The sequence below is a fragment of the Epinephelus moara genome, chromosome 3 (genome assembly GCF_006386435.1).
Source record: "Epinephelus moara isolate mb chromosome 3, YSFRI_EMoa_1.0, whole genome shotgun sequence".
NCBI lineage: Eukaryota > Metazoa > Chordata > Actinopteri > Perciformes > Serranidae > Epinephelus > Epinephelus moara.
The window spans coordinates 32511790-32527672 of record NC_065508.1 but is presented as its reverse complement, the minus strand read 5'-3'; the positions used below and the strand labels follow the sequence as shown (position 1 = coordinate 32527672).

General features: G+C 42.1%; 2 protein-coding genes across 3 annotated transcripts; both read left to right on the top strand.

Annotated features, from left to right (window-relative positions):
* The first annotated feature begins 777 nt into the window (after nucleotides 1-777).
* On the top strand, nucleotides 778-3564 carry LOC126387812 (uncharacterized). The gene is made up of 2 exons (XM_050040490.1): nucleotides 778-907; nucleotides 2373-3564. The coding sequence occupies exon 2, from the start codon at nucleotides 2381-2383 to the stop codon at nucleotides 3209-3211; it is 831 nt and encodes a 276-aa protein (XP_049896447.1). The 5' UTR covers nucleotides 778-907; nucleotides 2373-2380; the 3' UTR covers nucleotides 3212-3564.
* Nucleotides 3565-6333: 2769 nt separating this feature from the next.
* LOC126387887 (oligodendrocyte-myelin glycoprotein-like) lies at nucleotides 6334-10743 on the top strand. Of its 2 annotated transcripts, none has more exons than XM_050040636.1 (2): nucleotides 6334-6617; nucleotides 7458-10743. In XM_050040636.1, exons 1-2 carry the CDS (start codon nucleotides 6610-6612, stop codon nucleotides 8890-8892), a joined length of 1443 nt encoding a protein of 480 aa, XP_049896593.1. In that variant the 5' UTR covers nucleotides 6334-6609; the 3' UTR covers nucleotides 8893-10743. The 2 variants fall into 2 exon arrangements, with proteins under 2 accessions (XP_049896593.1, XP_049896592.1); XM_050040635.1 differs by having other exon boundaries at nucleotides 7455-10743.
* Nucleotides 10744-15883: the final 5140 nt, after the last annotated feature.

The following is a 15883-nucleotide window of genomic DNA, read 5'->3' as shown; positions in this document are numbered from 1 at the left end:
ACTTTGTAAGAGAAATACTCAATGCAAATTGATTTATTTTTTTTAATTTGCTCACTGAACAGATGTTAAAAAGGGTGTATTTTTGTCTGACCTTCATGTGCGTGAGTTGTGCTAGAACATTTTCCACTACATGTGGTGTCTGCTGTAGTGTCAAAAGGCCTTGTATTACTGGTACATGACATCAAAGATGGACTATAATTAAAGTCGCCTTTGAGCACATGTGGCTTGGACGAAAATAAGTAGATGACACTGAAGAAGATAGATGTATACATGTTTATTCCATTTATATCACCTTAAGTCTTCTGTGGGGTGAGTGGCTGAGAAGGAAGACAAAATTATTATAAAATGACTCATTTGCATGTCAGTTTCCAAACAGTGAGACCTGTCACAGGCCCAGAGAAAATTGTGCAAACTGCAGCTTTACCACTTGTGTCAAAATCATGCAGTTTGTAACTTTGGTGTCATGCAGATTGTGGGGTGTATTCAGGGTGCTGTTTTGAGATTTTGTAGATGTTAGTTTTACTTACAGAACTGCAGCCAAAATGGCTAATTAACTGAAATAAAATAGTTCATGATCAGTGAGTTAGAACTATTTTACTGCAAGTGAGCTCTTCTGTGAGCATTTAGCATGCCTGCATACTTTTTGTAGACTGCCACCCCACAGCTGTCTGCGTGACCAGCTATACAGCATCATACAGAACACCAAAACCACTTCCTTTTCTTATTATAGTCCAAATGGAGAAGTAAGAACAAGACAGCCAGATGAGTGTGCCATTGATTTGGATTACTGTCATTTGACATTGTCAGTCGTTCTTTCACACATCTCACCTTACTGGTAGCACACTGCGTACATATTAATTTATACAAAACCTTATTCCTTTGGAACTATATCAAGATCACCAACAATGTAAGTGACAGATTGCATTAATAGATACTTTTATTTTGAATTCTGTGAAAAAAAGGAACAAAGAATACTTATGTGAAGGTAATTTGTAAGATAGAGCTGGTGAGAACTTTCTAAAGATGGAATAGTATATTAATAGTTAGTGTTGTTTCGTGGTTTTTGTTAAATTCTGATGATAAAAATGTGATATTTTTGGTATTTTTGACAACCTTAAAGAGAGTTTTGCACCTTATGTAATTTACAATGACCTGATTTAGGATTTAACATTACTTTAGCATTTAGAGTCTTTCACAATCATGTATTCACAAATACATTCTCAAACAGTGCAAGAAATATGATACAACTAAAACACGTGAGTGATACATCTGAAAAGAATCACTCACTGCAGGGGAAACTGTAGGGAAATGTTCTATACAAAACAAGCACCTTAACTAATGCATTTCATCAAATCATGTTAAAAGATCATACCAGTGTTTCAGATTATATATATATGTTATAGTACATTGTTGCAAACCATTTTCTGCTTCAGATTTGTCAGATATTAAGGAAATTTTTTTTTTTTTTAAGCGGCAATGACATGACCCTGCTTGACTTCCGTGGAGATAATGCGTCACACTGAACAGCATGTTCAGCTCAGTGTTAGTTTTGTTAACATTTCCTAGTCTGTTGGCCAAAAACAATTTCTACTTGATTGGCCTTGATTTTCCAAAAACATAGCTTGTGACGCAAGAGAGTTCAATAGCGAGTCAGATCTTCAGGCCACTATACTTTACTTAATCATACCTAATCAATGGCAGTTAAGTGCTCACTGTGACTGATTAACTTTTAAATCTTTGCAAGATTATTTTCATAATGCCCATGGCTGTGTAGAGCAAAAAAAAAACTCCATTCAAAATCTAAGAAATTATGTCATGCCTTGAACAAATGTAACAAGTGATCGAAAGTATATGTGATTTGCATAAAGTACTCAGATCAGTAGCAATACCACAGTGTAGACTTACTCTGTACAAGGAAAAGTCCAGCATTCAGAATTTTACGTACTAAGTAAAAGTATGAAGTATTAGCATCAAACTATACTGAAAGTACCAAAAGTAACATTACTCATTATGCAGAACGGCCTATTTCAAAATCATACATGTTATATTAATGAATTATAATTGTGGTACATTAATTGCTAAGCATCACTCAAATGCTACAGTTAGGAAAGTTGGGGTTAATTTTGAATTCACGATAAGTGCCTCAAAATTGTACATAAGTACAGTGCTTGAGTGAATATATGTCATTACTTTCCACCATTACTGACTTGTAAGAACTGGGCTAAAACACCATTCTGGTTTGATAATGGCTGTCCCATAGATGATATAGTAAAGAGCTATTGTGTCTGGGCTTCTTTGTACTTTTCCTTACTGTGTTACATTTGTATTCCAAAACTCATTCTAAATTAAACTGTTGTCCCATGTCTTCTCAGATACCAACATGAATGGTCTCCTCTTCCTGGCATACTGCATACACATCCTGGGTCCACTATTGTGTGGAGCTCAAACTACCCCAACTCCTCCTGTTTTTTTGAGTACTCAAAATCCTGCCTCAGCTATACAAGATGACATTTCAAAAGCAGACTCCACTGCTCTAGATTCTCAAACACAATCCCTAAATGGCTCCACCAGTGTTGCCAGCCACATGTCTGAGGTTGCCACTACGCCAACTGTAGCAGTCACTACGAGTCATATCACTTCATCTTCACCTTCACCTACCCCACATCCCACCACCCCTTCCACCCCCACTCCAAGCTTCTTCATCTTTTACAGTACGGAATGTCTTCCAGTGTTCATGGTGGCCGGCGGACTGATCTTACTATCTGTTATTCTGCTGATTTCTACTTTGGTGTTGATGTGCAAAGTGTGTCAGTTGAAGAAACACATCAAGATGCTGAGCAACAACGCTGACCAGATCAGCACCACCAACTACTGGGTGGGAACTGCCAAGAAGAACCAAAGCAGGTCAGAGACAGAAGCCAAAGAGACCACCGTGTTAATGACGGACATCAGTCAAACAGTGGAGGAGGTGGGTAATGGCACCACCAAGGAAGATGGGGGGAAGGTAAACGAGGAAGGACAAGCTGGAGAGGAGAACAAGAAGGAGGAGGGAGACACTGCCAAGAGTGAGGAAGCTTCAACTACACCTGCGACCGTTGCTGAAGATGCATCCTCCTCAAAGCCACAAGAGGAGGCCACTGATTCCCAGCCGACTAAAGCTGAAGCAGCCTCCTCCTCCACAGGCACTGAGGAACCAAAGGATGTGGTGTAGAGCTGTGTGTGTATTGCAAAGAGTTTCCTGTGCACCTGCCTTTACTTCCCTATAGTTTTACAAACCCTTTACGGTAAATAAAAGATACTTTTTTTAGCAGCTTTTTTACTTAACAATGAGTTGAATGACTGCTTCTGCTGATAAATCTTTCAAACTGAGTACTGAGCATTTCTGGTTGAAACAATTGGTTGTCTGTTATTTGTGTTTTTTGAATACTGAAATATATTGATATTATAATACACTTTTGCTCAGGTCCATTTGTGTCTTACTGATTTTACTTTGTGAGATGTACATACATGTATAACATGCGTGACATATGCAACAACCAGATGAATAAAACACCTGTAACTTCAGTCTTTCAGTCTTCAGAATTTATTATTATGCAGCTCTTCTTTAGTTGTGGCTGTGTGTGTGCATGGGCAGGGGTTTTTGTGAGTGTGTGTGTGTGTGTCTGTGTGTGTCTGTGTGTGTGTGTGTGTGTGTGAGAGAGGGAGAGAGAGAGACAGAGAGAGGTCTGCTTGATTAGCAAACAGAGAATGTGCCTCCTCTGGGCAGTGCCACTCAACTCAGAAAGAACACTCTCTTTCACCTCAGCCAGAGCTGACAAAGCCAAACAAAAAAGCTTTTCAAAAACCCAATATGCGGTTGTTTCCGCCGTCTTGTGCAGATATTTGTTCATCTACTTACTTGTTACGTCATGATGGATGTGCTACCTTCATTAAAAGTCCGAATAGTTTGTCCCTTCTCAATGCAGCCCCCCTGCTTTAACTCCAGCTTCAGCTCTAATAGCATGAAGATGAAAACACTCTGGTAGCTCTGGGTGATGTGCAAGTTTAGAGGTGGGATGTGGTAAAAGCCAGTGAAAGTAAATGAAAAATATTTCCTGATTGCACATGAGGCACTGAAAGTGAATAAGGTAAAAGAGAAATCTGGATGATTTTCGTTTCCGTGCTGCTATGTGCCAAGATGGCTCAATCTGGCAGCATGGCATGTTGTATACTGACTGACAGTAGAAGTGAGGGCTTGACTTTGATGTTTGTTGTAAGGGGCAATGACAGGAAACTTTATATTGGAGCAGGTAGCTATCAGGCAGGCAAGAGAGGAAAGTAGAAGAGAAGTGAGTGAGGAAGTAACAAACGCACTGCAAAAGAGGTACTTTGTTTAGTTTATGACACCTGAACAAAGACAAACGAATACAAAGAAACAATGACTCTCAGTTGCTGTGGTTACATAAATCATGAATCTACAGATGCAACATTATTTTTGTTTCATTTGTCACATTTAAAAGGAGCAGTGTGTAGGATTTAGTGACATTTAGCAGCGAGGATTGCAGACTGCAACCAGTTAAAACTTCTCCCATATACCAAGCATGAAGCAAGCAAGGACAGGATTCCTTCAGTGTCTCTTCCTCTCCAAAACAAATGGCCCAGGTGTATAAAACTGGTAAAAAATAAAAAAAATAAAAAAATGAATGAATCAGTTACATGTTACAAATCTAATTCTTGTTACAGATGGGCTGCTAACCCCGCACCTGCTAATGTGTGCTCCCCTTTTTTCTCTGATAACCACAATGTATTAATATACAGAATGGAAAACTAGGTTGGACTTTCTGACAAAGTTCTAATTTGGTTTGAATCATATTTGAAGAACAGGAACAACTTTGTGTTGATTGGTAATTACATATCTGACCATACAAAAATGATGTGACAAGGAGTTCCTCAAGGCTCTGTTCTTGGGCCTCTTCTGCTTAAAAGGTTAAGTGTGTAAGATTTAGGGGGATTAGTGGCATCTAGTGGTGAGGACTGCAGATTCAGATTGCTGAAACTTCTCGCAGCTAGAATTCCTCCAATGTTTATTGCTCGGGGGGGTTAGAGCCTAATTATTAGCAGAGGTCTCTTCCTCTCAATAACAAATGGACCAGGTGCTTAAAACTGGTAAAAAACAATAAATAAAGCATCGTTGCTCCGCTCATCAGAGAGTGACTGGTAGCCCGGTACCTGCTAATGTGTGCTCACCTTTTTTCTCTGATAAGTTAAGATTCAGATGTTGAGGAGGATTTCACCAGGAGCTGAATTATCCACAGAGGTCTCTTCCTCTCAAAAACAAATGGACCAGTTGATTTAAGCCAGTAAAAACACTGAATAAAACAGTTTCATGTTACAAGTCAGTGTTTCTCCAATGATGTTTGGCTTGTCAGAGACGGGCCGCTAGCCCAGCACCTGCTGATATGTACTCACCTTTTGTTCTCTGTTAATAGTAAAAACACAGAATAAAGCAGTTTCACGTAACAAAAACTAAAATCTGTGTTTTCCAATGCTGCTCATCGCGGAGAGGCTGCTAGCTACAGCGGCTGACACAAAAACGTGAATGGCCAGATCGAGAGCTAGTGTTTGGTTTGCTTGTTCTGGGCTACTGTAGAAACATGGTGGTGCAACATGGCGGACTCCATCAACGAGGACCTGCTCCCTATTTGAAGGTGATTATACACCAAAGAAATATACTAATTAGAGTATATTCAATTTCTGCCAAAGTATCCCCCTAAATCCTACACGCTGGACCTTTAAACCCTGATCGCCGTCTATAACACTGTAGAACTGTCCCCTTGAATCAAAGGTAATGATGTGTGGTCGAAGTACAGCAATGCAGTGCAGAATGGAGCATTGCCTGGATTGCTGATGACAGGTGGGAAGCTGCAGTGGACTGGAGTCCCCTGCAATAAATCTTGAAGGGTTTTTGTGGCAGTGTCTAAATTTACACAGGGAAAATAACAACCAATTACAGCACACTGTTACTTTGTAAAGGGATGCTTTAGAGTGGGATAATATTGATTTAGGTGATAACTGATAACAGTCTAATTTATTTCGAGTACAAACAGGAGTCAAATCAGTCAATTAATCTAACCACAACAATAGTTGTCGCTTTAAATGCAGAGGTAAATCCTGAAAGCTGCCAGATAAGGGACTGAGGAGTTTTCTTTGTAGCAGCCTTGTATGCGGGGACCTTTCCGTTATGCGCTCCATTTCTCCTCCTTACCCCCCCTTCCTAATACTTCCCCCACCACCAACACCCCACCCCTCCCCGCTCACTTCCACTGCACAGAGTAAATCCAGAGTCTGCAGTGCCTGATCTCGCTTACTCAAAGATCCATACAGGCAATATCAAACTCTCAGCTCTTCAGAGAGAACAAAAAGGACCAAAGCTGCGAGGCAGTGAGGGCAACCTCCAAAAAACCTGCACTGGACAAGTGAGCAAGGGTCAAATTCTGTGAGGGGAATTCAGGCAGAGGGAAAAAAAATCACCTTTAGCAGAACAGCAGCTTGTCCCGGGCTTGAAAGCAGGAGAGGGAAGAAGGGGCTGGACGGCAGAAAGGAGCAGAGAAAAGTGACTGGAATGATAAGATGAGAAGGTGAGTTATGGACACATTTATAGACTCCTTTTACACACACATTCTGCCACACCCTGGCTAACACACAGTGTACTGCAGTTTCAGCAGTGTGTAGCTCCTCGCTGTGTCTTTGCCTGCCTTTGCACCAGCTGATGCATGAGTTCTCTGTGGAGTCATTAATACAACCCATCTATTGAGCTAGTTCTCCTCCTCTGAGAGCATGGGACTGACTGCTCTGACAACCACTGATGACTGAACACGCAAACTGATGCCAGAGAAAATGACTACAGGGATTTCTCATCCTTTGTGATGAATGGTGTTCTTGAATAGACTAGAAATATCCTCTTGCAGATCAGGTTGAATGTTTATTAGTTATAAAAAAGGATGCATTTCAACCTGCGACTGATAATGCATTTATGCAGTATAAGCATTTCTCAAAAGGTTACAGCACCCCTATAAACATCCCTGCATGGTTAGGGGAGTCAGTTTGGCATGTGATGTGAATGTGAGTATCTGCAAGCAATGCAGTGATGTGCAGCAAACACTGAGCAGCCTGTGTGTGTATGTGTGTGTGTGTGTGTGTGTGTGTGTGTGTGTTCAGTATGCATGTGCCTAAGAGATGTGTGTGTGAGAAAGAAAGGGATTCTGGCAGGGGGTGGAGCTTTAAAGAAACCACGAAACAAGTTTTATTCAGCACAGCCCTCTGCAGTTATGCTTCTCTACAGATTGCAAATGTACAATGTGCTCCCTGTATAATCCAAACACTCTGCAGGCATCACTTCCTCCTGGAGGTATAGAGGATGCTGTGTAAGACAAACTCTAACATTCTCCTGTCCCGTCTCCCCATCTTTCTTTTAGCAGGCATGTGCTGCTGAAGCTCTCCCCTAATGAGGCCCTTCTGGAACTCCTGCTCCTGTTGTTGCTGGGGTTGCACGTCCTAGCTGTGTGTCCCTCCATGTGCTCCTGCAGCCGCAGCCACAGAGAGGTCGACTGCTCCTGGAGGGGACTGAGACAGCTGCCCGATGGTCTGCAGCACAACATGCGCTCCCTTAACTTGTCCCACAACCGATTTCACAACCTGGACGGGCGGCTCACCGCGTACACCCATCTCCGCTTCCTCGATTTGTCTCACAACCGGCTGAGCCACCTGCCCACCGGCTTGCCTCGTTCCCTCTGGCAGCTCTACGCCGCCTCCAACCGCCTCCAGCTGCTGGACAAGAACGATACAGTCCACCAGTGGAATCTGCGACTGCTTGACCTCTCTAACAATAAGCTGGAGCGGGCCATCTTCATCAACAATACGCTGATCAATCTGTGCACGCTCAACTTAAGCAACAATCACTTCTGGACATTGCCTACTAACATGCCTGTGCACCTGGAGCATATAGACCTGTCCCACAACCTGCTTGTGAAGGTGCTGCCGGGCTCTCTGGACCGGCTTGTCAGACTCACTCACTTCTATCTGCATGCTAACCGCTTTCCCATGCTGCCCTTTGGAGTGTTTGACAAGCTGATATCACTTAGAGTTATCACTCTGGGTGACAACCCATGGGACTGTCACCTTTACGACGACATCACCTACTTACTCTCCTGGAGTCAGCGTACCCCTGCCCGTGTCCTGGGCTGCCCTTGCCACACCCAGCCTGTCTGTGGAGGGGTGCGCCCTGGCAGGACTGGAGGGTGGCACTTTGCCTCCTACAACCTGCCCCCCTTAGCAGCGAGTGCCCAGGACCTGAGCTCCATGCCCCCTGAGGCCAGTGTCACCGGGTGGTGGTACCTGTCTGTTTCTGCTCTGCAAAGCACTGTGCACACCCCCATAGAGACCTCCAACACACAGCACCACCTCTTCACAGTCACACCCATTGGCATCTCCACCCAGCGACCCAGAAGCACAGGCACACACCTAACTATTAATCACCTCTCTGGAACTGCTAGCCCAGCTGGCGCAGAGCACATGCTCCATACTGATTCCCATCTCATCTCTGGCACAAAGGAAGACTCACCCACTGCCTCACTCCACACCACCGACACATCCTCTTTTTCTGACACAAGCTTCATTACCGAAACACCCATTGGGGCTGACATGACGCTGGCCACAGACCGATTCTTTACAACAGAGAGCCCCTCCATCCAAACAAAGAAGACAACCACTCTTCGCACCAGGAGTGTGAGGAGGAAGAATCAGTCCCTTCCTAGTGTCATCAGCAACATCAGTCCGACTCTTGCTACCTGCTCCTTTCTCCCTTTCCTACACAACCTGGTGCTACTGTCTCTCATTCTGCAACAAGTCCTATGAAAGACATGTGAAAAACACTGACCCTGTTTTTAGTGTTCAAGGGATAGCTTTGATCTTTTGAAGTGGTGTTGTGTGAGGTACTTATCCATAGTCAGTGTATTACATACAGCAAAGCAAAGCAATGTACTGCTGTTGATGGGGCTGCAGCAAAATCTATTTATGCCACCTAAAAAAAATCAGCATCAGTGTACACTATTATAGAATATCTTAATAGCTTTACCTTGCTGTCAGACAGTGATTTCCGACAGGGAAATGTAGTCGTTGTATCGTTCTCTGGAAAGCCAGATTCCATCGATAAAAACAGTAATTCAGCATCTCTGAACACTGGAGCTGCTGGTCTACCCTTGCCTCAGTCAGTTATTTTGTTTGTCCTATTGTGTGACTTTTGGGTTTAAAACTGCTGGTTTGGATTCACCAAAGTCACACAATGACACAAACAAACTAACTGATCAAGGCAGCGGTAGACCAGTAGCTACCATGCTCAGCAAGCTACAAATACTGTTTTTCTCAATGGACTTATCAAGAGCGTAGATAGGGAAGTGAAGTTGTACACGGTAAAGATAAAGAGGTGAAAATACTCTCCATATAGCATACACTTAAAATGATATTGGGGGACTTCTTTTAAATGGCTATAATATGTTTTGTTGCTGACCCTGTCCACAGCAGTACATTGCTTAGCTTTTGTGGCAGTACTCCTGCCTGCTTCTCCAAACTGGGTATAAGTCGACCACCAGCTATGTAATACTCTTACTATGGATAAGCACCTCATACAACCCCACTTCAAAAGATCTGAACTATCCCTTTAAGTCTTCAAATGAATTTACAGCACAAACAAATACAGCACACAAGACTATTGACTGTTGTAGTACTGTCATGTTTGTATATCACCAGCTTTCTCAGCAAAAGGCCATTTACAATACAGAGACATTATAGAGTATGGTAGGATCCTACTTTTATAATAATTGGGCAGAAAACAACAACAATAAATTACCTTTTCTAACAACACTTTTTACAAGCCTTCACTCAAATGAAGACACATTGTAATGAATATAGCTAAGCACATGATGGCACTATACATTCAGGTACCAGTTTATTATGTAACTGAATGTGGCCTGTGCTCATCTGGAACTACAGTCTACCCAATTCAGTGCTGTGGAGTACACATATGACCTAAAATGATTTAGTATCTTTTATTTTTCCCATGTTTGTACAACTATTGGCTGATGTTGCCTTGGCCATATTGTGGTCATATCTTTTTATTTCATTTGATTGCACTGGCTTTTAAAAAGATATGACACTCAAAGTTGCCATTTACTTATTTTGACCTTTTTGAATAGATGTCCCTGATACCTGCCTGCTTTTTTTTCATGTAACAAACCATATCACTCGCTAGAGGAGCAATTTTTCTGAGCACAGTGTAAAAAACTGGTACATGTGTACATAACGTGCATAACAGGGAACAGCAAAGACTCTGTGGAGCGGAGGGAAAAGAAACGGACAATGTTGCATCACTATCTTTAACAAACCCTGAGTGCCGAGTACTGCTTCTGTATTTTGATCACATCTCAAACTTAAGTGTCCTTCATGATTCAGTGACGCTCGTGAAAATGATCTGCATGGTGATTGAACGTTCCAGGAATGCTAACCTACTGCTATATTGCCACAGAGCACAGACATTCTCAGCTTATTTATATGAAATGTTAAGATATTCCAATCTCGATTGCATCAAGCATAGATAACCATGGTAGGAGTGCCATCCTTTGGGTTTTTACATTTTAGAAATACATTTGCATATGGTACTAAAAGGTGCCAAAATAGTAGGAAATGCATCACAGCAAGCTGCATTTGATAAACTTAAGAAAATACAGTGGCAGGGAATCACATCTCCAGGTGATTTCTGTAAAGGTGAATAAAACTGCTGAGATATTTACACCTTTTGATGAGTGTTTGAATTTTGCCTCAACCGTTTTTTACACCACTTTTTTCTTCATTCCAAACTGCTTGACTGATGTTTTTAATTTCAAGCTGTTTTCACTGATAGCGTCTCATGGGAGAGGGCAGACACTATTCAACAACTACATTTCCCATGGGTCTTTGACATAGGTGTCAACCCTCATGGGGACTGAAGTTGTTCAGTGCTAAAAAAAATAAACAAGATTATTAAGAAAAAAAATAACTCATTAAACAGTGACTTATTCAGATTTAATTAGCAAGCACAGATTTGTATGTAAGTTTATTCATTGAGGGAAGGTTCACTGAGCACAAAAGCACTTATATTCCAGACAGACCTTGCTTCACAGTAAGTCACACCTGGAAACTACCCAGAGCAAACACAGTCTTATCTGTAGGTCATTGAGCAACCATTCAGAAACGTCATGTCTCAGTCTGGTTTTTAAAAGATCAGTGGAAAAAAATGTGCAGAATACATTGTGGAGCAGAGATGAGCCTATCTCTGTTTGATTTTATTGATGTCGTAAAGAGAACTGAGAAAATTTCACATGCAGGAACATCTGTGAGAGCAAAACCAGCTCCTCCTCCTGACACTGTGTGGCACAGGGAGGTGCCAGCCTTGTGAGCAGGTGACCCTGTGGTTCAGAGCAACATGGAGTCACTGTCACCACGCACACCCACGTCTGTAATGCCAGTTGGGCTTTGTACCACACCTGAATAGCTACCTGTAAAAAATGGATGAATGGACATTTAAATGAAAATACATTCCCTTGTACAACAATTCTTACTGACACAGAATAATACAGCACAACTGCATAAACTGACATCGTTCTTAAGACTTACTGAATAAACACAATATAATAGGAGTCAGATAGAGTGAGCAAAAATAACACGATCATTTTATCTGCACATCTGCCTTCCTTCTGAAACTCAAACACCTGCTGAATAGATTCGGTGTATTTATAGCTCAGAAACAGAAGCCAAAGCAGAAAGGAACTTGTGGTTGGTGTGCGGTGTATTTAGAAGCGCGTTTCAAGGCTGCTCAAAGAAAGTTGACTTTCATTTCTACCCTCAGTTTCTCTTTTAGCTTGCATCTTAAATGAGTTTAATCCAACAAGTCTGCCAAATAAATACATTTACGTCAATATAAAGCACTATTAACCAGCCAACTAGCAGGTTTTTCCACTGGAGACCTAGTTTATGGGACATAAGGCTGAAGTGCAGCTGGGATTCTGGATTCATTTTGCATCATTTGTGTTTTAATGAGATCGTTTTATGATTCCTGTTTGCTCACAAACAGATATTTGTTGGAAAGGAAAGGCAGAGAATTACTTAAAAGTCATTCTGGTTTATGTTGTTTTTAATTGTCAAGCTGAGAACGAGAAACATAACTATCAAATTATCACTTGTTTTTGGTTCAGTTGCCATATTGCGGCTTTCATACATAATCCCTAACAAATACATGATCTATTTTTTAGCACTATGCCTCCCTTTTAGCTGCACAACTTTAAAACATCTCTTCAAAGTATTGTAGGTGCCAGTGAGAGCTGGCCCGCTAGCCAATTATTTTCTCTGTAGACAACACAAAGTAATGTCAGATTTCTCTTCTGGCTTCTCCTAATAACTGACAAGGTGTAGAAGGCTAGCATCATTTACTGCTGCCATGCCTCCCCTCTTCATCTCTCCACCCGGGCTCGTTTTGAGTGAGCTGCCTTCTTTCTCTCAGCCACACTCAATAAGACTCACCCTCAGTGTGCTTCTTTGTACCCGGCAACCCCACTGCCCTCTTGTGTTCTCACATTTAAGCCCCCCCATCAGCTATATATATTACCGTGTTCAGACAATGGCGTGTACACAGGCTTCAGGAACATATGTTGTATTACAGTCTTAATACAGGCAATCTATTTGAGTGTGTTAAGAGTTTTTTTTTGTTAAGAGTTTTTTTTTTTCTTTATACATCTTTGTTCGCTTGTGCTTTGCTGAAAAACTCCCCTTTTTTCAGTTTTAGAAAAGCACTGCTTACAAAGCTGGCTCAAAGCTGGAAATGAATGTTTTTTTCTCAGACTATACACAGAAATAACAGGGAGTCCAGAAAACAGCCAAGCATTTAAGCTGCCCCCCTTACAACAGCCTTTCCCTTCAGTGTGAGAGGCTACGAGGCCACTGTAGGTAGTGAGCCTGGGTGTTATTCAAGCCTCACCACTCCTAAAACGAACACAAGAGACGTGTCACTTCGAACCACCTCCATGAACACACACGCAGACAAAGACACACTAATGACATCAGCTCCTGTTATGATTCCATGTGCTCTAAGTGCCCTCTTGTGGTCGTGAGACAGAAATGTATGTTTATACCAAAACATTACAGGCAGAGACAATGCTTGGAGAGACTGTGCCCTTCAGCAGGACACACGTTGCCCCTGACAGAGTCTATTCTCCAGGATCCTAAAAAAAAATCTCACTATTGTTTTGAACGCACATAAGTGTTTTCTGCTCTGCAGTGACAGGACTTGATAATTCAACACTCCAAATATGCAACTAATGTTCAGATTTTAAATACAAATGCATCTAAAAATTGTAGACCATCATGAAAGACCAGAGCTCACACACATGCTGATGCACAGTCACATGCCCTGAAAAGGCCACTGCAGCATGCTCATGGCTAAAACAATGTCTGCCAATTTCGACCTCCTTAGAGCCTGCGTCACAATATCAATCGTGGCCCCAGAATTAGGCTGGTACCCAACCAAAGGACGCAGATAAAGTTTATCTGATAAACCTAATCTGTATTGACAGCTAGGGTCTATATGCCGAGGCTCGCTGTCTCTTTGAGCCAAGAGCGATGTTTTCCAGTCTGGGGCACTGATCAGCTGAAAAGCCAAACGTGTAGGAATCTGGAAGAAATAACAAGGCGTACTCCAGCAGCCGGAAGACTGATGAGACAGGCAAAAAAATTCAAACCCTGCAGCATAGCAGCGGGGGGATATGGTATCTCCCGCTCTCGTCTCAATGGCACAGACAAGGCAAGGTCAGTGTTAAGGTCAGTGGTTGCAGAATAGGAAGTGGTTGGCAACTGAGAGAATATATAGTGGCAGCCAGTTAGGGGGAAAAAAATAAAGTAAAAATGAAAGGAGAGAGAAAAGGCCTGGTAGAAAGCAAAGAATGGGCCAGAAGACAGAAAGCACCACTTAGCTGGTGTGTCCAGAGAGGCCTGCTTACTGTACCATTCTTAGCCTCTGGAATATTTAAAAGAAATGCCTGGGGCATAGCATATGCGCTCGCAAAAGTGAATAAAACTGTACTGTATAAAATCCATACATTATTGTGCATCAGTTTGTCCGTGTAGCAACACAAATGCAGCTGTGCGCATGCATGTGTCTTAACACCGCTATAAAGAGGAAATCTTGAGCGTGTACTGTGAATTTGCATGATAAACCAGAGAGCATGGTGCACAGCTGTCCTGAGGAGGATTTCAATGAAATGAGCTTTAATGCACTTTGACAGAGAATGGGAAAAAAAAAAAGATCTGGGAGCTCACTTTAGAAATAATGTTGACTTTAAAATGTTGAACCAATGCATAAAGATTGATATAACTCACATGACTGGGTCTCTGTTTAGGGAGGGGTGTACCACTTCCTCCGTCTTGACAAAGCTCTCCAAAAGGCCAGCGTGCACATCTTTCTCCCCGCTGCTGACTGTACAGGTGATAGGATGGCTCCTCGCGGTGCTTTAATGCCACTCGTCATCATCTGTAACACACAGCTCTCTCTGGTGTCGCACAGAACAGCCGCCAGAACATTCCAGGGAGCAGCAGGGGCATGAGCTTATCTCCCAGCCCAGTGGAGCAGGTAAATGATGTCGTCATCATCCACTTGTGTTGGGACCTGATTGGTCTAAAGAGCCCCACATGCAAATGGTCTTTTAATACTGAGGTCAAAAATGCAGATCAACTCGCTCAGCCTATATTGTTAAAACAGAAATGTACAGAGTAATTCTGAGAAACTGTTCTGTTCTGTGATCCTCTTTGGTACTACAAGCTGTTTTGTGGTACCTTGAGGTGCTTTTTGGCACTTGGTACAAGGGAATATTGCATTGTTCAAAATTTGCAAGGATAATTTGCAGGCTTAGAGGAGCCTCATGCATTTTAGATATTTTAAAAGTCAATATTACAGTTTCATTTTTTTAATAATGTGGATGTCTGAATATCACAGTGGCCCATCTACCTGGAATGCTAGTGCGTAGCCTCTGGCACAGCTTAATTAACTCATCTGCGTAGTTACAGAGGGCATAATGGGGAAGAGAAATCACTCATCACCAGAACATCCTTCCTACTGATCTGACTTCAAACACTTCCTCTGTGTGCTAACAATTGTACACAGTCCCAGTGATCCTCACGATCAGTCGACAACATTTTTACACAACCACCCTTTGGAAAACATAAAAATCAATGATGAAAACATAAATGTGATTCATCAGTTTCCAATTAAATCATCCTATAAGGCTGAAAGGTACTTTTTAAAGGTGCTAAGTTATTCCAGGCAAGATGAAAGGACAGGTAGGCTGCAGTTTGGTGGGTGGCTAATTCCTGAAATAGGACTGTCAATTATGCATGTTTCGGTCTGGCTCATCCTCCCTGCAGTCTGAGTGGTGCTTTAGCTCAGCAAAGAAGAAGAAGAAGCTGAAAGGAGAGGACACTAGAGGGAGACAATTTGTTCGCATGTGCAGCCTTCTCACAGCTTTCCTCTGGATTCTGAATTTCCCTGTAATAGGCCCTCCTGAGGAAAGCAGAGATCACTCAATCCACAGTGATCAATATGAAATCATTCGCAAAATCCGAAGGATCAGATTAACAACATCTCAAGAGTGTCTGAATAATATCCATAACAAATTCTTGTAAGTGATAGAAGGTATTTACTCTGAGCTCTCTTTTAGCGCTGGATTAATATATTTTGGAGTCTTGTTCATGACAGTGCATGCTTAACACACGTAGTGAGGCTCTGTGAGAGTTATGCAAATATATACAAATGTAAAATCCCCTTAGC

Bases quoted from the DNA above. Each gene is read 5' to 3' on its own strand.
- LOC126387812 (XM_050040490.1), top strand. From the start codon at position 2,381: ATGAATGGTCTCCTCTTCCTGGCATACTGCATACACATCCTGGGTCCA.